At 37.7% G+C, this 27614-nt stretch overlaps 2 protein-coding genes across 3 annotated transcripts; one reads left to right on the top strand and one right to left on the bottom strand.

The window, feature by feature from the left end:
• Window positions 1-10053: 10053 nt before the first annotated feature.
• Window positions 10054-12386, top strand: RHOQ (ras homolog family member Q; the record flags this gene model as incomplete). Its single annotated transcript, XM_010082365.1, has 3 exons — window positions 10054-10263; window positions 11021-11116; window positions 11853-12386. Coding segments are annotated over 3 exons (462 nt in total), but the record flags the coding sequence as incomplete, so codon positions are not given.
• PIGF (phosphatidylinositol glycan anchor biosynthesis, class F) lies at window positions 10939-27600 on the bottom strand. Of its 2 annotated transcripts, XM_010082367.1 has the most exons (6): window positions 27373-27600; window positions 25816-25907; window positions 24905-25021; window positions 19527-19635; window positions 12433-12566; window positions 10939-11084 (listed from the first exon to the last, which is right to left on the bottom strand). In XM_010082367.1, the coding sequence occupies exons 1-5, from the start codon at window positions 27598-27600 to the stop codon at window positions 12453-12455; spliced, it is 660 nt and encodes a 219-aa protein (XP_010080669.1). In that variant the 3' UTR covers window positions 10939-11084; window positions 12433-12452. The 2 variants fall into 2 exon arrangements, with proteins under 2 accessions (XP_010080669.1, XP_010080668.1); XM_010082366.1 differs by lacking the exon at window positions 10939-11084 and having other exon boundaries at window positions 12349-12566.
• Between the last annotated feature and the right edge of the window lie 14 nt (window positions 27601-27614).

Below are 27614 nucleotides of genomic sequence, written 5' to 3'. Positions count from 1 at the left end.
CCTAGAAAGATAGGTAAGCATTGTTGTCGCCAGATGGGGAGTCTCAGGGTGGGAGATGCTGCTCTTGAGTTCCCAAAAGCATCCACTAAATATATGTGGTAAACTCAAGATGGTTATGTTTCATTTCCAGAGTGTCAAAAGCCCTGCAGCACTTCTGAATAGCGGCACTGAGTTATGTTAAAATCAAATGTAAGGGATCTGTGTGAAAATGTAGATCCAGAATGTCCTCACCAGATTAACAGAAAGTTAATGGCAGACCAAAGTAAAGAACCCAAAGCAAACCAAGTTCAAGAGGTTCTCTGAAACGTCGATTTCTGATATGTTAAAAGCACATTTTAATGAAGACTACTGACCTAGAGAGACTCTTGCTAAACATTGATTATGTGGTCAAGTAAAAATCCCTTTTTCCTGGGTTAAGAATCAGTAGATATCCTTTAGTTTGTGACAGAGTCCTCTCTGAATTTTTCTCATTTATAATTTCTTCAAGGTACAGTGACATCTTTCAATGGTATCCAAACGTCACCAGCTAAAAAGGCAACATTGAATACAAGCAATAATTATTGCTCTTCCAGCACAATGTTATTGCATATCCTCTTACTTCCTGACTTCATTTTAAGGTGGTGTGTGCACCTGCACTCATTGGAGTATCATATAATCTACAGCTGTACTGCTGGAGGCAAGAGTGATGGAATGGGACAGCTGGGTAAGGTGGCAAGAGCTGGCAGAGTTTTTCTAATAGAGAACATGCGAGACCCTGGGAATTTGCAGCTGGTGTGTAGCCAGACTTTTTGATTGAAATCTGTTTCCTTTGCAAAAAGCTCTTTATATTTTGGTAAATATCAAGTATAAAAAATGCACTATTTTTCATTTATAGGCTAGCTTCTGCTTCATCCTCCGAACTATATCTTAAAAGAAACTAAATATAATTTAGACTACAGTACTGCCTTTGTAGCACAGACCTACAACACAAAAGGACTTAGAACACACATTAGGGTCTGATCCAAAGCTCTGTGTTAGCAGGCACCCTACTGCTGATTTCAGTAAGTTTTGTTCCAGTACCTTTATTGAGAACACATGGACAAAGTGGATGTAAAACCTACTTCAGCAATACCGACAAGGTTTTGTCAGTCCCAGGCATTCAAAACGATGACTTGGCTATTCCTATCCGCAGACACCACTACCTAGAAAACCTAGGAAATCAAAATGTTTTGAGACTTTTTCTTTTGCCCTTTGCTGGATGTGGGTTTCCTTTAAGCCTCTGGGCTTCATATATTCAAGTTTTTTCTATATCTGTGGGGGACTAGAAATTTATGTTCCATTTAAAGGTGAAAAGGATGTGATTTTTCTTCATGATTCTCATGACTATGATCATGAGTCTCCAGGAACCTGGGCTTTAAGAAATAATGTATAGCACACTGATTCCAAATCCTGTAGTTTTATTGCGAATTATAAAAAACAACATTGCTAAAATGAATGCTTTGGGACAGAGCTTCAGAACTTTTTTCCAAGCCTCCAAATTAGCAGTAATGTTTCTAACAAAACTGCCCTTCCTCTAATTAGAAAAAATGCAAAACGAGGGCAGAGAGGAGGGGAATTGCATCTTTTAACCTCTCTATTTTGTGGTTTTATAAGCAAGTCTATTGTTTTGGACTAGTGACTTGGATGATTTGTGTTAAGAAAAATGTGTCTGAACACTACATGACACTTTCAGCAGTTCTGAAGAGGTTGTGTCTTTTGACATGTTAGTGGCTACTGTCTTCAGTCTGTTTTAATCCTGCTCAGTGCTGCATCCATACTGTGGCACGTGTGCAATAATTCTTTGCGGTGGCCAGCACTCTGGTGTGTCCATAAAAATGCAGGCTGCCGCATCATTCTCCAGAGCAAAGGAGCATCTGTCAGCATCCTAGGTGAGTTTATTGCTCTTCAGATAAATAAAATACAGACAAAGTGCCTGAGGCAGCTTGTGCTCTAAATTAGATGTAGCCGTGATTGCTAAAAGATCATCTGTAGGACTTAATGCTAGTGCCTTGTTGGTCTGATTTCCAGTTGGAGTGCAGTTGCAGAGTCAATAAAGGATGGATGCCAGGCATGACCTGGGCTGCATCTTTAGTTACAACCAACAGATAACCCAGCCACGCACAAAGAAATGGCTTATGTATTCCTCACTCAAGAAAGAAAAACTGTAGGCAGTTTTTCAACTGCCTTAACATCTGCAGTGAAATTGTTGAGTGTTTTACCACGTTCTTAAATGGAAGCTGTTAGCCCTGACAAATTGGGACTTGACATAAAACAAGGTACAGAAGACTCTTAGGAACTCCTTTAATTCCAGAAACTCTTTCACCGTGATGTGTTTATTCCATCTGCACATGATGGCACCAGTACTCTGGCACTTCATCTTCTGAGAAGTTGTGCGATGGGAATTAATCTTGAGGAGTCAGTGTGAAGGCTTAGTCTTCAGTCTTACAAAGCTGTTGCTCAACACTGGTCTGAAAAATGTGCTTTTGGAGTTTATTTGTAAAAAGTGAAAGGGAATGGGACACCTAACTGATCAGTGCTTCTTGTCTGGGCAGGATTTATATATTCAGTAAATGAAAAAACATGTCTTGATATAATATGGATAACTATATTAAACCATCTGTGTTCCATAGTCTGTTTTCCCTGTGGGAACGATTTATTGATGGTCATATTCTTCTGTAAAAATAAAGTGAAAGAACTTGTCTTTCCAAAGAGCAGGTTCTGCAGAGGATCTGACCAGGTCCCCTGTGCCACAGTGAATTTTATTTTTTTCCTTTGATTGCCGTATCTGAAAGAATGGAAAATCCTGATTGTTCATGGCTGCAGTCACCAAAACTGGTGTGAATTCCTCTCTTGCAGACAGTGGAAATCCAGTGTGGGAAGAGTGTTGTTCATAAACCTTATGGTCACTGATGGTGAGAAAGGAACTGGCCCAGGAATGCACCACAGCCTTGTGATTTCTCATGAGTAAGGAGCGAAAGGGCTTGCCCGTGGCAGTTACTTTGCTGTTTCTTAGGAGCTCCACAGTGAATAAGCAACTGGTACAAGGTGTTTAAGGAAACTCTGCTTGCCGATACTGCTTGCAGTCAGTTGAATCCATGTTCTGTTCTTACAGATGCTAGAATATTAAGTCTTACAGAGAAAATTCAGGGACTTTTAGAAAACCACAAAGAAGCCAGCAAGTTGAAGTTCCTGTGGTGATGGAGAGGAGAGAGGGAGTGTTCTGTTGAGACTGTCTAGGAAAATAGTTTAGCATCACCACATGACAGTATTTAATGCCACATTAAGACTGGGAACAATTCTGATCACTTAAAGGCAATTTTGTGTATAATGAAAGGAATATTCTGTCCTCCATGGCTCTAATGCTCTAAAATCCATCTTACTAGGCTTCATCTTACAGATGGTTATTTCTCTCTATACAGAAAAGCTTTTCAGACATGTAAGCAGCTCCACAGTCCTCAGATATGCCAGAAGGAAAATTTTGTCAAAAAAAAAAAATAAATTCACAAACCCTGGGATTTTTTCACTGTATAATTCATACCTCCTTTGAACAGTCCTCCTCACAGGAATTTAGAGATGGATTTAGATTAGCTTACTTCATTTTTAGAATACAGTGGAAGAGCACTTACCCTGCATTCTTGCAGCCTTTTCTATAAATTAAAAATAGATGCTGGGCCCAAATCGGCAGCTTTTTGCGCTCCCTGGGATGCCTGTGTGAACAAGCCACAGCAGGGTCTGCAGTGCACTTTTCCCCTGCAGCCAGGGAATAATCACCACATCTTGTTTTGCACATTCAGAAGCTAGTGGCTACAGATGTAGGTGACTGAAAAATCAAACGTAGTCATCAGTGTAATGGGGCTTGGATTGCAGAACTGGACAAGCAGTTGTTTTATGGCAATGCTGCATCAGTGCAAACCGCTGCTTGCCAAATGCTGCTGCATTAGTGGCGCCTTGTGAGTGGCAGGGCCAGGAAGCCAGCATCCAGGGGACGCTCCACCCTCCTTCCCCTGCTGCAAAGTGTTATAACAACGTTATGCAGACCAGGCTGAAAAATACGCTCCACCCTCCTTCCCCTGCTGCAAAGGGTTATAAAAACGTTATGCAGACCAGGCTGAAAAAGTCAGAGAGTTTTTTTAGCCAGGGAAGCAATTTGTGCTTGGCATAGGGCAGTACAGACCACTTCCCTCTCTCTCCTCCCCCACCCAAGCATCTCGTAGAATCAGAAACCACAGGGTGATTCAGCGGGGTGAGGGCTGTTTCCTGGTGTGCTGCTGGAGTAGGGACTTGCCCTCAGAGGCATTGCCTGGTGCTTATGGCAAAGCTGCAGATCAGCCTGTAATTACAAATAATCTGAGGGAGACAGTAGGATGTGTCCACTGGGGTAATGATGAGCTGCTACTAAGGCCCCGTGGACAACAGTTATTATGGTTCACTCATTAAGATTTTCTGAAATATTACAGAAGGCCTTCTGAAACAGAAATTTATTTTCAGGGAGGAGAACTATGAAAAATGCAGTCCTGAAGGACAGCTTTGAAATGCACTTCAAAAATTAAAGCATGGCGGTTCATATTGAGAGAGGACTTTCAGCTGTTTTTAACAAGCCCTACTATGAAATGGGTTAAAACTGGGACTTCTTGCTGTGGTTTTGCTCTGCAGAAACCAGTTAGTTACATATGTGTGCCTCACTGAGACGCTTTGAGCAGCGGCAGTGATTATCCTTCACTGCATGAAGGTTGGATTCCTCTAGCAACTCTGCCTGATGTCTATTTTTGGCTTCTCCTCTAAAAACAGATGGCTGGGAGTGAGAACCTCCTCTTACGATTGCTGTTGTAAACTGTGAAAGCAACAGATGGTTGCTAACACAGAGATCATAAACCTAGAGTTGTTGAGCTCCAGTTTTTCTTCCAGAGTGGTGCAAGCGTGATTTTGCTCCTCCCAACCCCTTCTCAGAATAAAACAGAAATAGGCTTATTCTTTTGTTTAAAAGAGTATGTCAGTATGATATAACTGGAGATGCATAGTTGAAAATTCTTTCCTAAGCTGCAAAACAAAGTCATTAACTACTTTGGTTCCATCAGAGTACAAAACGCCGGGCCTGGATTAAAATACAAGCACAACACACCTTGCTCAGGGACTCTGCCACTAATATTAATGACATACCAGAGTGTGGTTTCTCCTGTTTGCTTAAAGATGCCAGCTCTTATATTTGCAAGGAAAAAAACCGAAATGAAACAGACAGACCTAGGTTAACATCTTTGCTACCTGTAACAGCAGATCTGAGAGGTGTGAATTTTCACAAAGGTCTTGGTCAAGGCATGGCACCAAAGGCAGTTCCTCTAATTGCCTTTTGTCTCTCCAAATTGGACAGAGACCCAAATACCATTCTGGAGGAGAGAGAGGCCTGTGACCTCACATTACTGAGAGAGTGGTAAGGACCTCTGTCCCAATCACTTTAACTTGGGTGAGGAGGAGCATGATACCCTAGAACAGGGGAGCTACAGGGGCTCTATGGGATCTCAGTATGTCTGCACCTCTTTCTTTAGTTTTCTAGTAAATACAAGGAAATAATGCTTTTTGTGGGTCAAGAAGGTTGTCCAGAATATTAGACTTCACTTTGTCTTAGTTTATCTTTTAAAAATATCCCACTGCATGTAAGCTATGTACATCAAAGGGTTTTGAAGTGCTTTGTGAAGACTAATGCATTATTAAACTAGCAAACCCCTCTGGGGTACCCTACCAGATGGGAAGATGCAACTACAGAGAGGATAATAATTTGCTCAGGGCTACATATTATGTCAGTGGCAGAGTTAGGAATAGTTTGTGTGGTTATAGCTGTGCTTCTCAGCTGATATCTGTGGAATTGGGCAAAAGTATTAATTTAGAATCCGTTGTATGATTGAAATACAGTACTGCATTCTGCTTTCAGTCTGAGCAAAACCTTGAAATGAAAAACAATATAATACTGCAGAATTGCAAAACCATTTTTCAGTCTGCATACAAAAAGTTCCTCAAAACCTGTTTTTGAGCAGGTAAATGTCTGACAAAGAAATAGACAAATTTTGGACATGTCAAAACAAATCCGCCTGAACATCCAAAATACCGTGAAAAATCAGTGATTCAGTACTCCAGTACAAGGCAACAGAAAATCTCAGAGAGGCAGATTAGGTACTGCAACATGGAAAAAGAGACCTAAAGGAGAGATTTTAAGGAGCTAAGATAAAGACAATGCTAGACTTACCTGCAGACTATCAAAACTAGGGGGAAATGAAAATTTCAAAGTATGAATTTCCATTCTCCTCTTTAAAATCAAACCAAAACCCTAAACAGTCCTTCCCAGTTTGTAGCTGAGAAGCCAACTCATTAGTTCCTCCATCTCATCTCCTTTCCTGTGTCTGTTCTGTATTGGCAGCTGTCCTGGGTTACCACAGAGATACTAGGTAAATGATGGATGGTCCTGTTGCAATGTAGTATCTTTTATAGGGATCACTGCTCCATATAATGTTAATTAACCCAACGTGCTTGCATCCAATTTGTTTAAATTGTTACAGTTTTCACTTTTAAGCATGGTTTTTTTATCTATATTCATCTGCTTCAGCAAACAATTCTGTTTTAAAGTCCAGAGTGTTTTGGAGAATGAGCCATTTCGCTACAGCCTGGAGTTTTTGAGACTTTTACTGCATATTTTGATCCTTAGTGGCTTTCTTGCCCATCTTATTCACATTCTTAAAATATTCCAGTTAAATTCTTTAAATATTTTTAATGCCTAAATATGCACGCAGTGTGTCCCCCAATTAGATTGGAAATCTAACTGCTGTACAGCGTGATGTGTACACGCACTCAAGTTGGAATTTATAGTGACTGACTAGTATAATTAGATTTTGCCATTGCATTTAATTTTAGACTAAACCACATTTATTTCCCTTGCACTAGATTCAGGAAATAAATTACAGTTGAAGCAATCAGATTTTTCCAGGCTTCTAATATTCAGCCTAAATTCATTTGGTATTTCAGATTCTTCTACCAAGTGCAGCAGTTATTGAGGCCCAATACATCAGAGAAAGTTTCCAGGTTTTACTGCTATTTCTGAGAGGCTGTTGGGGAGCAGGAGTGTTTAAGCACAGATGGCCTGCTCGATGCTGGCAAAGTTTAAGCCAGGTTCTCTCTTAGGAGGACCCAGGACCAGTCTAATCATGTGGTGGAAGGCTTTATTAGCATTACCTGCCATTATTAGTATCAATACGAACCTAATTTTTGTAGCACAAACAAGGCTTAAAGGTGAGCCTGACAGCACTGGCTTGTTTCAAGTGGCAGGATTGGTGGGCATAGCCAAATTCTCTGTTAATTTAAGTAAGCGTAAATGCAGTGAAGTCACTGTAGTGAATACCACGTACATCGTTGGCTGTGGTACATGATGTATCCAATCACACTGTACTTGCCTTCAGTTTAACTTTGTAATTACACTGGATGGACCCACAGCTTGCCCGGATGGAGGAGGGTATAAATCAAAAGGCATATAAATAGAGGCAGGGACAGGAAAGGAGTTGAGCAACGCACATGCCTCAAAACGCAGGAACATCGCTGGCTCCCAGGTGACTGCTGATGAAGTTGTGTCAGTACCAAGATGTGACTAAATGTATGAGGATTTGTATCTATGAGATTTAAAAAGATAAACTAAATATGAGAGTTTTTAAGTAAACCGTGCAACTGTAACTTGGCTTTGGGATCAGAAAATGATTAGTATTTGCTGTGAATAAAAGGACCATTTGTAATTTAAAATGTATTAACTAAGAGGTGTTTTAAGGTCCATGGACTAACAGTAATTTCTGGTGACAATGAAGTGTTTTATCCTTTCCAATATTTAATGCAGACAGTACTCTAATTATTGTAACCCAGGTGTGAGATTGTTAGAAAATATTGAGTATAGTGAAGGCAACTCTTGGTAGCAGGAAATAAAATTACGACTTTCAACTAGAATTTTTATTTTTTTAAGAAAACCTTTTCAGTAATATCTTGCACATGATTTAGTAGAGCTGAATTTGAGAGCAAGTGACAGATCTGCCTGCGTGTTCTTGCATGCAGATTTTGTACTCCAGGGACCAGTGTAATTTGCAGTTGGGAAGCTTCTTTTAGGATTTTGATCTCCACCCTAGAAAACAGAGTGGGAACCCTGGCAGGATCTAACTACGTTCAGTAGTAGAAGTGAAACATAAAATACATGCTTAAAAAAAGGGATTGAATGTTAAATAGTTTCAGGTTGCTGTTGTGATTTTTTTTTAAATTATTTCTGCCTTCTATGATGAACATTGACAGATGTGGAAAAGACATGGTTACTAGTGTTTTCTTTTGAAACAGGATAGGAACCTGACACTAGCAGGGAAACAACTGACCTTCAGAAAGGCCTGTCAAACGTTGTAGTTTCACAGTAGTTTCAGTTACTGTGGTTGTGAAATCGGGAGCCCGTGTTTACAGCTAACCATGCTCTAGCTTATTGACAAAGCTGTAGAGTACACAAGCCTGGCAGTAAAGTGTGTAATCAAAATGGCACATGAGAATACTGATGACAAATAAAAATATTGTGTAAATGGACACTGGAGAGTACTGGCCAATGGTCACCTCCTTTCTGGTCTCTCCTCCAGTGCTTGTTCTCATAAGTCTTTTCTCCATTACAGCTCCCTTTCCATAGCTGTTGACTTCCAAATGAAAAGATGGGTCTAGCAGAAACTGCTCTGAGGAAGTTCTCACATGTTTTCTGAAATTCTGGTGACACCATCTTTGAAACTTAACAATTAATCAATGAAGGAAGGACTTTTTTGAGGGTACAACTATAGGTTAATAATCTGGTAGTGTGACAGTTGCCAGGGAAATGAAAATGTAACTTTCTGGCTCGTTTTGAACATGGAGTTGAATTACATTTTTGTCTGTACATGTAAAGAACAAATCATTCCAATATTTGTGAGATTTAATTAAGATGGGGAGCTTGCATGGGGAAGAGGGAGGCTGCAGCAGCAGCAGCCATAATAAACTGGTGTTTATTGTGCAAGAGAATGAATAAACCCAGCATCCTTTGCTGTCTCTGCAATGCCTGGGCTCAGCCTTAGTTACCTATGTTAGGGAGGAAAAAAAAAAAAAAAGCCTAAGACAGGAACGGTAAGGCATTGGTTCATAGCTATAGATCAAAGGAAGCCTTGCAGAGAGATGCTGGGGCATGCTCCCTCCTGCTCTAAGCTAAAAATTATGGTAAAATCCACTTACTTGCTAGAGGGACTCTGTTTTACAATAGGGACAATGTGCCTCGGTACCTCTGTTGCCAGGGTATTGTATGCTCTGGCAGAAGGACTGGTGGCTTTAAATGCCATGACTTTAAATAACCCAAATAATAACCTTTTCATACTAACCTCTCCCTCCCCCTGAAAAAAAGGGGAGCATTACTGTTCTCTCAATAGTCTTCTTGTCTTTAATTTCTGTTCCTTCCCCACTCTTTGCTGGGCTTGCTTACCAAAAGCGGAGTCTGTACAAAAGAGGTCCCTTCTGATCCTTACTTTGTCTGCCCTGATCATTAGCAACAGGACAGTTAGGTTTCTAAAAGACAGAAAGAAAATTCTAAGGAGGGACTTAAATGTCACCTCTACGCATATCCAAAAAAGAACATTTTATTTAGGTGTGTTAAACAGCCTAAATCTAGCCTAGCTTTGTATAGCGTGGATGGCTCTCCAGTAGTCACATCTGCTTACTGTCTTTGGTAAAACAGATGCTAACATTTGATCTGCAAGTATGTTTGAACCATAAGCCTTTCTTTAAGTGTAAACTTTTAAAAGGGTAGTCTTCTGTACATTCTCATACAAAAGTAAGTTTCTATCCGTATTAACACACAAGGTTTTTTATATTTATATTCACATATAATTACCCTCATATGCAGATTTTGCTCTAACAGCCACATTAACTAACTGGAAGAATTGTAAACATTCGGAAAGCTTGCTGCAACAAAATTCCTGAAAAATGAATAGTTTCTGAATATAAACATTGAAATTAACAAAATACAAGCAAGAATTTAATATTGCAGATAACAGAATTTTTCTTTCTCAGGAAGACTATGATCGTCTGAGACCTTTATCTTATCCTATGACCGATGTCTTCCTTATCTGCTTCTCAGTGGTAAATCCTGCTTCATTTCAAAACGTGAAGGAAGAGTGGGTACCGGAGTTGAAGGAATATGCACCTAATGTTCCCTTTTTACTAGTAGGAACACAGGTATATCTGGTTCTGTTCTACTTTATTTAAACAATTCAGATAATTGTATGGTGCCTTTTCTTTGGGCTGGAAGTTCAGGCCTGACAGGACCTCAGCATCATCTCCGTCTGGCTTCAGAGGAGTGACCCTAAGAAGTGTCAGAAGAACCTAGATCTGTGCTGTTCCCCAGTGAGCTACCTCCATCGTGTTAAAATACAGGCATTGCAAACAGGGTGTCAAGACTGGCTGCATCTCTCCCTGTGACTTTACAGAAAGTCATGGGACTTAATGGAATAAAATTGTCTGGTCATACCCTTGTTATTGGAATCACTTGGGTCTACAACTATTGGTCGTATCCAATATTTGCTGAAGCCAAGGAGCAACAGGAGAATTAAGCCAATTTCCTCTTGCTTCTTGGGGGCAGCAGACTGGGCTTCAATGACAAAGTGACCCACAGGTTGGTATTATGTTTGGGTTAATCTTTCTGCCACTGCTGGATATACATTCTGGTATTCCAAGGTGATCACATCTAATTGAAGAGCTGAATTACAGAATAAACATTTGTTCCTTTTGGATTAAAGGTAGTTGGTTCACAGCTTAAATTTCCAGGGCTTTTGGATCAGGAAGGGTCCATGATTTGAATCATGACATGACTCTATTTTTATAGATTTAATACTCTATTAAATAAATAATTCTGCTTTAAAAAGAGGGTATCATCTAGCCTGCTGACTTTTGTTTAGAAAAAGTATTTCAATGTGACTGTAATCTTTCTTGCTAGATTGATCTCCGTGATGACCCAAAAACTCTGGCAAGACTGAATGATATGAAAGAGAAGCCTATATCTGTGGAGCAAGGACAGAAGTTAGCGAAAGAGGTAAACTGGATACTCCTAATGAAACCAAGTAGCAAAGAAGCAAAAGCTCCTATTTCCAATTTGCTTTTTCTTCCTTTATCACTTTGCCCATTTCTTTTACCAGTCAACGTATGAAACCTAATGACTGGTTAGCAGTTAGCAATATTTACTTGCATTTTTGAATACAGCTAACAAGCAGACCTGTGTAATAGCACTTCCCTGTTAGTAATAGTTATAACTTTCTCTGTAGACACTCATAAAAACTACATAAACATTAGTCAGAGAAAATTAAAATCACAGAGTGGTTGAGGTTGGAAGGGACCTCTCCTCAAGAAAAATGTGGGAAGCATCTTTTAAGAAATTATTCAAGACTGATAGACTACCATTTTAACACACTGTGTGGATAATGCTTATCAGGACACTTATTTACAGAGTCTTATTTTTGAAACATAAATTGGTCATGTAATCCTGTAATTCTTTTTTCACTGTTTAATTATCAAAAATTCCTTAGGACACCACTGTCAATCCAAAGAGCTTATTTAATACGCTTCCTTTATAAACCAAACCAACTTAAATACATTCCAGATCTTTGTCCAAAAGACAAAATCTTTTCTCCTACAGGGGGATGCACACACAGATAACTTCTCTGGATCACAGCCAAACATTATGATGTCACTATAGAAAAAAAAATGCAGAAGCATTCAGCTGTGAACAGCTGAAATATATTGCTATTGAATTAACTTCATTTTCTTGACAGATAGGAGCCTACTGCTATGTGGAGTGTTCAGCTTTAACACAAAAAGGACTGAAGACCGTTTTTGATGAAGCTATTATAGCCATTCTAACTCCAAAGAAACACACAGTGAAGAAGAGAATAGGCTCAAGATGCATAAACTGCTGTTTGATCACATGAGATACATTTGACAATGGCCAGGCTTACTGTGAAATTCTACTGAATTTAAATACAATGCATTAAGTACACAGCAAACTTGTTACAGGCTTGAAAGCTAAAACTATGATTCTGCCTTCTACAACCGGTGAAATCCAGAAGAATAAAATCAAACTCAACGAACTTGTAATAAGAAGCCACCACATCTGTTACAAATATTTTATTCAGACTGGAAGGTACAATCTCTCAGGGTTACATAGTCTAGAGGAAGCAAAAACTGCACCATGCTGAAACAGCATCTATGTGATTTTATTGAGAGGAGATGCTTGGCCTGAAATACTCTAAATGAATTTGGATAGTCTTCTGCTTAGACTAATCTCACATTATATAATCTTAAAAAAATCCCCAACTTTTGCACAGTCTGTATGGAATCTGCACAAAGAAATACCTTGTCTCTCTTTGCTCCAGTTATCTGCTTTTGTATGTAAGCCGCTTCCGGTTCCAGTGTATCCACAGAGGTGCAATAATCAGACCAGCCATAAAGCCAAAGGTAGCTCCGAGGGAACAGGAAATTGGCCATACCTGAGGGGAGGACACAAGGTAAAAGCAGACAATGAGGAAAACGTTTGCAGGTTTTTGTACTTCGTGAGCACAAATTCTCAGTGTAATCTAAGTACTGAAAGACAGTACAGTCTTATTCTACTTTAAAGCTTGACATGCTTTTCTAAAAATGCCAAAAGTGTAACAATGATCTTCATGAACACTAAATGCTGTTGTAGTTTTTAATTATTATGCATTAAAATGTAACAGGCTTCTGGCTACTGCAGACTTCAGTTTGATATTCCCAAAACTATGTGAAAAACTTACAAGTATTTATATCCCCTGAAGCGTTCAGCTAACCTCACTTCCTGTTCTGCTGCACATGTTTGGAAACCTACAGATTTCTTGACAATTTCTCCTTCCAATCTCTCATGGCATTCTGAAACTTTTAGAGGTGTGTATAAATGAACTAATATTCAAATAAGGCCAGAGACTGAGATGGAGAGAATGTTTTTATTTCTTTTGGTCTTGAAAAGTAGGCAAAGGATGAATTTCCCTCTGGTTAGCAGTAGGAAGGGAACATAGATTGGGAAACTGAGTGAACATCTTGCACCCAAGCTCAGCAAACACGTAGTAAGCCAGTTATGTTAAAGAGAGCTTTAATTATAAGCTCTATTTCCTAGTATAAGAACAGGGAACTGACTCAGTACAGCTGACTCACTTTCACAAACCATCTAGTACTGAGGCAAAGAAGTAATAGAATTCTCATCCTGCCCCCCCCCGCCCCCCCCCCTTTTTTTTTAATTGGTATTGATTGGCAGGGAGGAGTGCCCAAAACAAAACTTAACCAGTCTGTCCTCGGATGTAGGTTATATTACCAGTGAACTGCATACTGCATTTGATTAAAGTCTCACCTAAGTTGGCAATTAAAAATATTTATTGTGGAATAAACTGAATTCCCATCCCTCTTCAAAATTCTCCTTTGTGTATTTTTTTTGCAAGGACAATTTTGCACTTCCTGCTGTACAGTGCATATTCCTGAAGGAAGTACAGACTGCACTCTCCTATTTTTTTAAATTAATGGCATATTTCCACCTTCTATAGTACTTGAGACTGAGAAATGCACTTGACATTAAAGAAAATATCCACATCTCAGTGTCCAGGCCTTCTTTTCTACTTCATTTTGATTAGCTATTCATGAATATCAAAGGAACTTAATGGTACTGGTTCCTCCTTTCATTCATTTTCCTAGCTCTGATTCTTCTCTTCATTATCATTGGGAGAAATATATTTATTCACATCCTTTGATCATGGGAATTTTAACTAGGAATAAGAGTAGCATATTTTGTCCTCTGCTGTTTCATCTTCACATTCCTTAGCATTTGCAGTTTCATATATATTATTTGGAGGTCTTAAGGAGTGTAGCAAAGATGACTATAAACATGGTGCCTTAGGTACTCTTTATTGACCTTGTTACATTCTTCCATTTCCAGACATTGTCTCTGCTACTTGTTTTTTTGCTGAATATTTTGGCTCTTGCCTCTCAAACCAAAGATTTGCTTGTTTTCATTCATTTAACAGTGGTATTGTAGATCTTCTATAAAAAGCCTTGAGATGCTTTGGCATGATAAGATATTACGTATATTTAAAACTCACATGAGTTTGTGGCCTTGGCTAAACTTCTGCTTCAGGTGGATCTTTTCAACTTTTGAATGAAATGTAATCAAGTTATTTCTAGTATTTTGCAGGCTATTACACATGTCTAAAGGACAAAACAATAAAGTCCCTGCAACTTGAGCTGCTCACTCAGTAACGTTCAGTTGGAACAGGAGTCGTACTTTCTTATCCACTGATGAAGTCAAATATCACTCTGATATCCACAAAACTATGGACATAGGCTTCATAACTCAGTGGCCTTTTAACATCAGATTCTCTGAGTGATCAGTGATCCTTCATTAAATTTTACCTACATTAGGTGAATCTGTAGTTGCCTATTTGCTTTTCAGAAGTACAGGTAGATGTTGGACTCTGAATTTTTTGTGTTCCCTTAACTAGAGTCAATATCCCTGATGACCTGTTGACTCTGTATCTTTTGGTATTTTGTGTATAGTGGGCAATTCTTGGTATGATTAAAAGGATCTCTGATGATTGTTGTACCGCCTTTTACCTGACTGAACTGCAACTTGGAACATGGTTTTTCAGTAGTTACGTAACTTTAATATTAATTATGACTGTCTGCCTTCCAAAACATTCAATTTTTGCTTTCCTTTTTAAAAATCAGTGTTACCTCACAGAAGTTTGAGGCTGTCTCACTTAACACATAAGTCTCTGACCTCTGAAATCCAACCCTCACCAATGGCAGCTGGCAAAGATAGGGGGCAAAGGGAGGAAACCATACAACACTCCATCTCACCGACTATGAGTGAGACAGAAAAGCAACACCACACCACCCCTTCTAGTGGCATAGAACAGAATGGTACTAGACCAGGTACTCATTATGCTGGTCAGATGGCCCAGAATAGTTCTGAAGGCAGTTTGATTGGCCTTTTGAATACTCCCTAAGCCTAGAAGTTAAGCCTGGACTTAAGAGCATTGCTGTCCTTATGCAATTTTCTCTAACCCTCAAAGCAGGGCAAAAACCCCCTAACCAACAGGTAATTGTTAGTTCTGCACCTTTTATTCTTGACTGCTGGCCTTTAGGCTACATATAGCCAGATGCACCCATGGGTATATCTAAAGCAGCAAGGTACCAACAACAGACTAAGATGGGGCTCTTAAGCATATCAGCTGCACTAAAATAACAGCCCTTGCATATGCTTTTTGTCCATCTATTGAAGTGGGTTGCTTTATTTTGCATTAGCTGCTGGCCTCGTTTTTCTGAGAACCAATCACTTTCTGCTGTACCTTTTTAAATGAATTTGACTTGCTTGATCAGTCTGCTTTTGCCTTCTCTTTCATATTATCTCTTAAACTTGGTTTAGCTTCCCTGACTTGGTACAAACTGCCTCTAAGTGATAAAGTCTAAGCAGCTAATAACCATCTGCCTGTTCTAAGAGATTCCATTATGCTTGTTTAAAGTATGCAACTTGTAATACACCCCTCTCATCCCCTGAGAACTGTTCAGCCCAGTTTCTTCTACTTCATGCTCATTTCTGCTGTGAGGAAGCCAACATATCCTACCCCAGTATTGATGTCATGTCTAGGCTGGGTCAGCAGCAGGGGAATAAGATGTTAGGCAACATCGCCTAACTGCACTTGTTTTGAGGGGGAAGAAGGTTGTTCTGGAAAGAAAAGTGTGGGGAGTGCAGGAGACAGGACAGAACATTCTTCAGCAATCTCATGAAATGCCTTGTCTGTCCCAGCAGCTGGGAATCCTCACAGCCTAATAGGAGAAGAATCAGTTTACATATCAAATACATGCAGAAAAGGACAATTGTAACCACCTGTATTTGATTACTAGGAATCTGAACAGCAGCTTGGCAAAAACAGATCTCCACCTACATGCTTAACAAGCACAAAAATTGCATTTTAAGGGACAGAGCATGAGCCAGTGGTTAATGCAAAATGATCCTAACTTCTGCTACATGTTTAAATTTTCTTTTTGCCTCTTCCTGTGGCAGCAGTGATAGGACTTAAGAGATTTCTTCGGGCTAGCTAAATAGACACTGTAGAACTGAAAGGTTTCTAGTACATATTAAGAACTCATTTTAAGAATAAGGACTCAAAATAGGAATTGCAGCCTTTCAGGACAAAAATGTGCTAGTTTCCTCAGCGCTCTTTAGAACACCTATGAACTGATGTGAGAATGCTTTGCATATTGCATGGAAAGCAGAGCATGTTACAGGATCGCAGCAAGGTATCTAGCTCTGCTGTACTGTGCATGTAGCTAGTTAAACCAGAATTTTGACTATATGACAGTTCTGTCATCTATTACGAGCCTATAAATTGCAGCCCATGCAATGGGAGTGTCTTGGTGTCAGGACCACCACCACCATGTGGTCGCAACACCGCCTCCCCCCCCCACTCCCCTCCCGGTAAGATGGGGACGGATAAGAAAAGAGGTGGGACCCAGGACAGGGAGTTATGTAGACATTGATAAGGACATAAAGGCCAGATTCTTACAGGCCAGAGCAGCAACACTAATAAAGTCTTTTAAAATTACTATAGAACCGCTGACTGCTGGAACTTTAATTATATAATACAAATACAATTGGGCAATCTACTGTACGTAACTGGTCCCATTCTTTAGATGAGTGCTTTTCTCATATTACTAAACTCAACTTTTTGTATGCTTATTATTTCAAAAGATCCATTTCTGATTGTTAATTAAAAAGTATGTAATAATTTTTGTTTTGTTTTAAAACCGAATAAATGAGCACAATTACTTTCCCTCCCTGTTTCTAACATGGCTTAAATTTGTGATTGTTTAGTCTGTATGGTCTTAAAAATTTCAGTACATGCCTTTAATCTATTTTGGTTGCATGCACATATTAACTAAAAGTGTCTTATCACATTGCACAGAATGTGTGTGTTGACAAGCACATGCCAAGGAGAAGAAAGCGTGAGGTTTTTTTTCAGGCTGGCATTTGTAACTAGAAGTTAGTTTTATGGATTTGTGTTTTAATATTATAGCAAGCATAACTGCCTTTGATCTCACCATTAAGGTTTACATTAAGAAAACATAATTAAATAAACAATAATAACCCCAACTAAAGTGGAACAAGCTTCTGCCTCTGTTTAAAAAAATTCTCAAACACTGATTATTATCCCTTCTACTCACATAAAACATCTTCTTTTACAACAAGACTGTCACAGTAGGTAGTAGATCCAAAAGCAAATAGAAGAATGAAACTCTTTGAGTTGTGTTAAGAATAACAAAGTATTGTGAAAGTTTATACTCCTAATTCTGCTTGCTCAAGTAACCACCACCAGCTGTACCAAAGATTCTCCAGATTATTTTTCAGGTTACAAATGGCTGAGAGGTATCTAGGCTAATATTTAGTGTCATATTGGCTAGATTACATGGCAGTCAATCAACTCATTTGAGTTATATCAGCACTACCCATTGTGTTTGCAGTATCCAGTATAAAGTGGGAATATATCAATTTCACTTTTACATAACCATATGAAAACACTGTAAGCAGAATATTGTTTCAAGGTCACTTTTTATCGTTAATAACAGGTACTACACGTCAAAATTATGCTACAAAAAAACCCGCAGATGGATTGGTGGGCATCCACACAGTAAACCCAACAACATGTTTTAAAAATCTGGTACCAAAACATGGAATAAACCCAGGAATTTCACAACTTCCAAAATTCAGTTGTTGTCAATGACAAACAAGGCGTCTAGAATATGAGTTCCTACATATAAAGTGTGTTGATAAGGTGTTGGTGTGTAATTATACCATCTTGTTCTGCAACTCAATTAACCTCAGGCTGAGCAAAGAAAGGATGTGTCACAGTGTAACACCTAAATAATCCTATTCTGTTTCAATTGTGGTGTGCTTTCAGGTGCTGCTTCTCAGATGACACATGAAGCTAGGATCCTAATCCCATGTGGTTATTAAAAGCACACCATCAATTTGAAATAGGCAATCTGAAAAAAAATGAGCAACTGTAACAAAGGAAGTTATTTGCTATTTCTTTGCTCGAACTGTCCTAACTGTAACCCTTACATACCCACTGTGTATCAGAGGGCTAGAGGCAACTAGAGAAGGACGTACAACTCTCTAAATCTTTTTAACATCATCTAGAATAGCCTTATTGAAATGATAATAATTAAGTGTTGCAAACTATTTTTACAGTTGCTTAAGAATTAGATCGTAATCTCAAAACATTGGCAGAATTATTCTACCAGTCTGACACTTGTGATAAACTGAAACATGTCTTGCCGAGTAAGTCTTGAAAATTAATTTTTTTTTTTCCCAAATTACAGAAATGTAAACATGGTAGGGACTAACTTGCATTCCTGTAAAGCAACTATCTTTACCTTTGTCTGAGACAGGCTTAATCCTGCAGATCTATAAGCAGGAGCAACCATAGAGCAGGCCTCCCTGACCAACTGTTTTGCATAGTTACAAAATAAATTTTTCTGAAAACTAGTAGAGGGGCAATAGGCATGGCCAAATTATGCTGAAAAGTAACTTTAAGAACAACAGAATAATGAAAAACAATGAATCATTAGTATACCAAGTGAACAGGCCTGGTAGATACTACTCAGCTGAGAGTGTATGAATTTGGTAACCTGAAGAAGAAAATATCCACTGAGGACATGATGAAAAAGTGTTCCTAGGGTCATCATTTTATGGCAATCGCAGACTTCAGTTATATTTAACAGAATCATTTCTCCATGCCAACAAAAATATGAAGAAAATAGCACAGACATTTGAATTTATAAAGACAGAATTTGCAATGCCAACTTCTCATTTTTTTAATCATGCAACTACAAAGCTAATGCTTGCCTTCCCTTGAAATCAGAAGGTAAGTTTTTAGTACAGTGCTTTGGCCACACCATTTCCACAAATCAATCCAAATCCATTTAAAATGCATTCTGTTAAGTGCTTTTATGGAAGATAGAGGGCACATAAACCACTAAAGAAAGCATCTTTCCTTCTCTACTGATAAACAATAAAAGATATCAGACTGAAGGCAGACAAACTTGGAGCCATCTTCATCATTTTGCATTCTTCCTTCTGCTTGTCTAGCTTCTTCATATCAAAATCCTTACAGCTCTATTTCATGATAAAATTTGCATGCAACAGACACTCATACATCTATAAAAAAGAACTTATTAAAAAAGGAGGTAATAATTCTGCATTTTACATCTTTCCACTGTAAACACAGATGCTTCCAATTACTTTTTAAATGCTTGGCATAACCCTTTAGGAATAGCTTATGAGTAAGTCCAATATAACTGCACAGTTTCAGAGCAATTTTGTGTAGTGTGGATATGCAGAAAAATAATATTTTTATATTTACAATAAAGATGCAGATACTAGCCTGCCAAGGACGATCCCAATCAAGAGGAATAGGAAATGCTCCAAACCAAGCTCCTAGTATACTGCACATAGTAGTAATCTGTAAACTGCTTTCCCAGATGGACACAGCTCTGTAAAAAGAGAGTGTTACAAGTTTGAACAGCAGTAGAAGTTACCATGTCAGAATGTTAGATCTGATTTCTCCCAAGATTTTTGAAACTACAAACAGATAGAAAAATCAATATATTTGATAAATAGCATACAGGTTTCTCCTAACAGATACAAGCTATATGTAAAACGTAAGTTGCATATTTTAGCTATAACCAAAATCTTTCTATACCACACATTCAGGAGATTTTTTCCCTTGAGATGTTTACTGCAAAAGCCAATTTATTTTACCTGGAAATACTCCTATTGAGCTTGAAAAACTGACTGAGCAAGTTAAAACATCACAACGATACTGTGCGCATTGCAGGGAAAGGCAGATATGAAGGGGTAGCATGGGATTTTATAGGCTAGTACAAGCACAGTTGCAAAATACTCTGGTGGAGTCATGTTGTTATTTGATGACTATGACAGTTTGACATTTAAAATAGAAGTCCACTATGTGAATATTCTAAAGCAAATTTCTATCAACTGAAAAGAAACACTGCAAGTAAATGGTAACCTCTATGTTGCAGCCCTTCACCAACATTGCATCCAAGTTCAAGTACACTGGCTGCAAGATAAACTTACTGCACGATCGCCAATCATGGAACATATAACGTATGTTAATAATGCCAGTTCTCAGTTTGTAGCCTTCTGCCGCTACTGACTTCAAAAGTTTTGGAAAAGTTGGGTTTCCACTTAATAGATATGCACTTATTGTCCATCATCAGTCTACCAAGTGATTGCTTTGCTTTTCTCAAGCCATGAACATTTGAGTGCTTGGTACCAACTAAGAAATAGGAACAGCAGAAAACAGAGTAGGGCATCGTTCTGACACAAGAGAACTGGGTTCAAATCCCTGGTCCAAATCAGTAAGGTAAGAGACATCAAATTTAAAATTCAGATATCTCAGATTAGAAACACAAATCTAGCTTTAGCCAACAGAAGAGAAAAGATAGGCATCTTAATGGCTAGAAGTCTAGCTCAATAGTAAACGCCAAACTTCACATGTGCTGTTTAGTCTGCATGACGTGAAAGCTTTAACTTTAGACCTTGTTTTGAAGAGTCTGAAATTTCTGACTTTACTTCTGAGTACACATAACTCACTACTTCACTTGATATTGACCAAATGGCTCACAAATATAAGGCAAACATTTTTTTATTGTTTGCAAAACAAAGGTCATACAGATAATAATATTTAAGGTGCAACACTGTCATTTTGAGCAGAAACTGGAACTGTTTCTTCTACAATAACCCTATCCCTTTAACTTTCAGCATTCCATTTCAATTCACAATCCCACCAGCTGGATCAGGAAGGGTCCTGTTTTAACTAAACAACTGGAGTGCGCACATAGAAAGTTCTTGTAAATAATTTTCAGAAGCTGAATAACTGAGCAGGGAGCTGTTAGGCAGCATGGGGAAGAGAACATTCACTACAGCAAGAGCAAGCATTACTACTGAAAGAGCAAGCAGAATATACCAAGGACTGACTGAGGCACATTTATACCCCACAAGACACCTTATCTGATAAATCTACACACACACTGCTGCATCATATGGAGATATCACACTGATAATCAGCAAGGCACAGTGCCCAAGTGAAGAACAGCCATTGGTAGTTGGGTAACCATTTGAGCTGCTAATTCAGCCACTCTGCAGCATGGACACTGGCTACTCAAACACAACCTGACTTGTCCTCCAACATTATCCCATAGGAACAATGCTTTAATTATTCTCTTTTCTGCACGGAATGTCACCTGTTGGGATTTTTGCAGGTATTTTTTAACCCATTAACCCATCACATTATTTGCATGAGCCTAAAAATTACAGCAACATTTATAAACTTTGAGTTTATAGGTTTCTTTATTTTTTAACTATGGAAAAACTACAACTAAAAGCATTCTGCAGGCAAAACTAGTTAAGATGATAAATGATTTCTAGCGGCACAAAGGCCTTTAAAAGCCTGAAGTAATTATTTAACCCCTCTAAATAATACAATACGTAAAGTGCTGTTTTAAATAATGTTTGAGTTAAGAGGTTAGTTAACATAAAATAATTTGCTAAGACAGCTCTTGGATAGACAAGATCTGGAATTCTGCACTGTGGCAGGACTGAAATACAAAGCAGCACAGCACTTTGATGATGCCCACCTTTAGAAAGGACATTTCCAAGTCTGTAAGAGTGTGCAGTTCACAAACAAGTAACGAAATAGATGAAATGGAAACTGGAAGGAGCCCTAAAGTTATGGTTTTATGCATTTTTTTTTCAAGTTCCAAATAAAATCTATTTCCTGCCCAGGTGACATTTAAAATTGCTATTATACCAGAAATTTCAACACAATTACTCAGACTACTGATTTGAAATAAACAGTCCTCAAAAGGAGAATAAAAATCAGCAACTGAAAGCTGATTTCTTAAAGGCTTTTATGCAGGAGGCTATTTCAGTGAACAATTACTGAAAAGCCATTTAAAGAATAGTCACCTGTTTCCGTTAGTGCCAATAACCCTTTCTATAGCTTTTATTTCCTTCCATGTACTTACAGCAGCATATGATCAGTGTTGTGACATTGGTCACAATGCTAGATGTCAGAATACAGAGACCAGAGATGGCTGGCATGGGCCTACCCCTTCCCAAATGTAGAATTAGTGAAAAGAGCCCTATTTACAGTCTACTTACTTAGAATTGATCTTTTTATGATGTATGAAACACAAGCATACTTTTCTCACACATTCTATGTGTACACAGAGTATAAATATGCAGGTAAGAACAAATTGTTCAAATTTCTTAAAATAAAAGTAATTAAAAAAAAAAACTATTTGGCCCATCATATTGACATTTACAATTCAAAAGTGTACTCAGTTTGAAAATGTTGACCCTGTGCAATTTTCTGTCTGAGCTACAATTGTGCTTCATGCAATTGTATCTTGTATTAAAAAAAACACCAACCACGCAACACCTCCCCTCCACCCTGTCAAAACTCTGTAATACAAAAAATAAACTTGCAGTTTCACAGATTACATGCTATCATGAGACGGCACATATAATACACGTCCTAGAGGCATGGGCACTTAAGAGACTGATCTTGTAGTAACCTTATTAGAAGTGATTTTACTAGAGGTAATTGCTTCCAAGTGCTGCAAACACAGAAAGCAAAGCACCTCTGCAGAAAAAACATCCCCAAAATATTTATGTCAGACTAACTCAATTGTACCACAGCTATTATGATGCAATAGATTACATACAAGTTACTTGAATGTAACTTTATGAATAGTCCTGTGACAATATACTTTGTGCATCAGTATTTTCACACTAGCCCATCTAAAACATAGCACAAAGCTATCCAGAGCAATAGCTAGGTAATTAATATCTGCTACTTGTTTGCACTTGATATATAAAGATAAACTTTCTTTTAGTAGATGTCTTTTTCTGTCTTTCTGTAAAGTCAACAGCACATTTTGATCTTATAAATATTGTACAGGCAAATAAAGAGTACAAAAAAAAAATGCCAGTGGTTACTTAAGTCTGAATTGTATTCAGATATTTTTAAAACAAATTCCTTTTTCATACTAAGCTATCCTCTTAACCAGACTTTCTAGCTTGCTGTCCCAGTGCAATTCAATTCACTAAACTCTTCTTTCAAGGCAGGCAGCTGTGTTGATCTTACCTAACCATCCTTTTTCCTCCATTCAAGCAGTCCCACCTCATTCCACATGGTTAAATTAAAGACAACCTTTTAATAGATCATGTCTACACTCAGCTCACAACACAGAATTATTTTTAAAAGAGCAGCTTGCTAAAATCCATTAAAAAATTTGCTACAATATTTCTTCGTAGTCTATATTCATTCAAAGGCTAGTCTAAATAAACATAATTATTAAACAGACATTTTATTCAGATAACATCACATGGCTCACTAGTAAGAAGTATGTACAAGTTGTCACAGCAAAAACGTCAGGACAACCCTGTTTCCTATGCAATAACTGTGCTGAAATAACATTAAGATCTAGACTAGGAAAGAAAGAAATTGACAGGTATTCAAAATCTAACCTGGCACAAAGACAGACTGTTGTCAAACATCTGTTGACATCTGAATTCAACTATTATTTCCAGTTTCAAAACGTACAAAAATGATGAAGTAAATCAGCAATGACTTGTTTTGACTAAACAACTCCATGTTTTTGTCAAATTCTTGCAAGGTGTCTATTATTCTATTCACCCCTTCCACTGAAAATAAAAAAAATATAACTGACTTGAAGAAGGATTCAAGATATTTTTTATTAGGCTGAGAACTGAGATAAAACAAAAGTCAATATCTCAAACTATAAAAAGTCTACTTTTGTCCTCCCCCACAGGAGTTTAAACCGAAAGTAACTCCACAGGTCAGCAGCGTTAGACAACTTTATTTTGAGATGAGACTTCACACTTACCAACTATTTAAAGAGAATGAATGCTAACATCTTATAATTAAACCTCAAGCATATGGGGGGCGTCTTTATGTTTCAGCATCCCAGTCTTTCAAAAATGCTGTTATTTATCAAGTGTAAAGGCAGAAGAGACAGTACTTCTGAAAAAATACATTATCCTTGATACATGCTGATGTCATGGCTGTCACTGAGGTGAAAATGAGGTAAAAAAGGCTCATTTTACTTTACATACTCTTGAAAAAAAATAATGCTTGAAAACTCGTGACATTGAAAAACTGAAAACAGCTTTCTTTGAAATTTGAAAAAAAACATGGGTAAAGACTACATACTTAAGACCACAGTAAATTCTACATCCTTTTCCTATTATGTTCAAGTTAAAAAGACTGTTAAAATAGTGTTTGTTTTGGCTTGTTATTCCTACTTTAAAAGCTGTGTTTACGAAGGTACTATTGGATCTTGTGCAAGATTTTCCCTTTCTAGCTCAGTCTCGGGTCTCCTCTTCATTTGACAACCATCGTACTGGACTGCACAATGGTTCTACACCAGTAAAACGTGTTTGAAACTTTACTTAATCCATACATATATAGAGTGAGACTTAATGTCTGGACATCAAAAACAAAAAGTCAGTTTTGTGAATCAATGTGTTCAAAATAAATAATAATTGTCTTTGTCAGAAAAGCTTTCATAAGCTTGTGATTACAGATATGAAAACCACCCAAAATTACAGAAGTTTTCCTTTCTTTACAAAAAAATTCCATGATATATTGTTTACATCAATTCAGTCCATTTCTATTCTGGGTAAAATCAGAAACTTTAGAATAGAACTTACCCATTTTTACTAAATACCCGTATCCATGCTTGTATGTTTGGTCCCAGTGTACACAGGCATTGTAAAGAAGTAAAGGTAGACAGAAGAACTGCAAACAAAAATGTCTCTGTCACTGACCTACAAAGAAGGAATATTACAAAATTAAGTGAGGTAGTTACTGATTTTCTAAGAGTTCTAAGATTTAGAATAAAAAAACCCCTCTAAGTCAACTTGTCAAAGTGTGCATGCTTTCTTGAACCTCATGCAAAAGAAGAAAGGATTTTCTTCTTACTCTGCAGAATAGCAAAGAAAGATGGAAATAACTCTGGTATCTGTTATCTCAAAACAGACTGAAATACAGTAATTATTTTAAATGCCTGATACCTGTAACATTTTAAAAAACACAGGTGTACCTCATATAGAACATTATTTCTGAGTTGAAATATGCTTGGATATTTATTTCCTTATTCCACTTATTTTTCAAGTTTGTTACTGTGGAAGCAACTGTGAAACTCAACTACATGATGCCATTGTTAGAAACTTAATTTCTCTCAGAAATGAAAACACTGACATCAAAAGGATGAATGATATGCAAGATGTGTATTTTAGAATATTATGGGGAAAATGACTAAATAAACATGGAAAAATGTTTGTATCCATATGTTTAACTTAAATATTAATGTAAAAGGAGTTGTTTGTAACCGTCTTGAACAACACATCTCCAAATTTCCAATACAGAAATTCTAAGAGTCAGCTTCTAAAAACAAAACAAAACAAAACAAAACCCAAAAAAACAGCCACCCTTTTTCCCCAGCCAGGAGCTTATTCTTTAACTTCCAAGGTACCAGGAAATACACACGTACTTATACCATTATCTGCAAGGAGAACTGCCCCTTAAAACATTTACGGAAGGATAGAGTCTTCTGACTTACTCTATGAGAGGTGCTCCATAAAGAACAATAATCGCATGAAATAGTATGCAAGACATGAAAAAGTATACACAGCATTTTAGAAATCTGGATATCTAAAAAAGAGCAATAAAATATCAGAATAATATTTCAAAAGAAAAGAGAACATAAGTAACATACATGGTCTGTATCTTACCAATAGCGTTGTACTATACTGATTTCTTTAATTTCAGCTACAGCACAGTATGATAACAGCATGACATATTTCAAAAGAGTTTTCTCTGTGTTTAAATAATTAATGAAAAATGATCACACTCTGCTTTTTTTCATGCAACCTATTATAATAAGGCTAACATACAAAAAAAACCCCCTGCAAATGGCACAATAAACAGAGATAATTTTACTGGATGTTTTTAGATTTCTGTTTTACATCTGAGTGGTATGCCCATTCATTAAAAGACATCTTTCACAGAAAGTGAAAAAATATGTAAAAGCAAGAAAGTATGTAATATGAAAAAAAAGCCATTCAGAATCAAGTGTAATACTTAAAACTACATGAAATAAAAACCACTACATTTTGGCATCTTAAATTTTAAATTAATTTGAGAAATGGCCATGACTTTCTACAAATTTGCAAAACACATGTAATTTTCTATCAAGTTAAACAACAGTTTCTGGGTACTCACTACATCATACAGAAGCATAGACACTTGATAAACAGTTCAGGTTAGGTCTGTTCTGATCAGGTCACCAGTGGAAATCCACGACTTCACTTGAACACTTTTTTTGATATTTAGTCCTTATGCTAGGCTGGGATGAAATCTCACCTAGAACATGAAGCCTGCTTCATTTTTAAGTCACAGATGGTCAAAATACTTGTTTTCCACAATGACTTTGTTTATTTCACATCCCACAGTCTGCAAAACTAGACAGAAGCTTTGCATACAAAGTGTTTTCAGGGATATCTACTTAAATGTTTAAGAATCACCACATCAGAACACTAATCTTGTCTGACTCAGCAAACTGGGAGTGCAAGACTATCCAGTTGACTTAAAAATGCCAGTATATTTCACTGCTCCTGAGCAAGCTCCATGCTGCTGCAAATTCGCTCTCCCAAATTCATTGGGATTCATAACTTCAGTGCTCCCACTACAAACTGTAACTACAGGAGTTTCTCCCAGATTTAATTCTTCTGTGAGTAAACTTTGTAATTCAAGGAGATGTAACTGTTTTAATATTTTTCCACATAAAAATTCATCAACCTTATTTAAATTATTCTTGCTACCATGCAAATTGTTGGAAGATCAATGGCTGGGAATACAACCAACAATATATGAATGAGAAAAAGGAAAGGCACCGAATGGCTCACCTGTACAGGTTATTTACAGGTAGAGAAAGTTTAACATCATGAAAATATTGCAAAACTTATTTCAAAAACTGTTACACTTGACTCATTCATGGAAAACAGGAATTTGCCACCAAAAATTGTAACTTCTTTCGTTCTCATTTGATTTTTTTTCAGCAAAAGAAATTGCTTTCCCTCTGAATTGTCTGGTAGCAATCTAACAGTAAAAAACTTACCTTGTGAGCAAATGAACTTCTCTTAGGAGTCACATTTGGTGTAAGTACTAAGTGCAAGATTATACTAAGGGTACTAACACAAACAGAACAAATGCACAGCCACACGAGGTGTGTTCCCAAAACTGTGAATCCGTCCCAGAAGAAAGCCGGAACAACCGCTGTCAGAATAACTGAGAAAACACGGAGTAGGTTGGCAGCCCAGAGCCTCCTTACTTCTGCTTCTTTCATTGTGTCCCTTCTCA

This window comes from Pterocles gutturalis, unplaced genomic scaffold (genome assembly GCF_000699245.1).
Source record: "Pterocles gutturalis isolate BGI_N339 unplaced genomic scaffold, ASM69924v1 scaffold27689, whole genome shotgun sequence".
NCBI classification, from domain to species: domain Eukaryota; kingdom Metazoa; phylum Chordata; class Aves; order Pterocliformes; family Pteroclidae; genus Pterocles; species Pterocles gutturalis.
The sequence above is the reverse complement of the archived record's forward strand: the minus strand, read 5'-3'. Positions and strand labels throughout refer to the sequence as shown.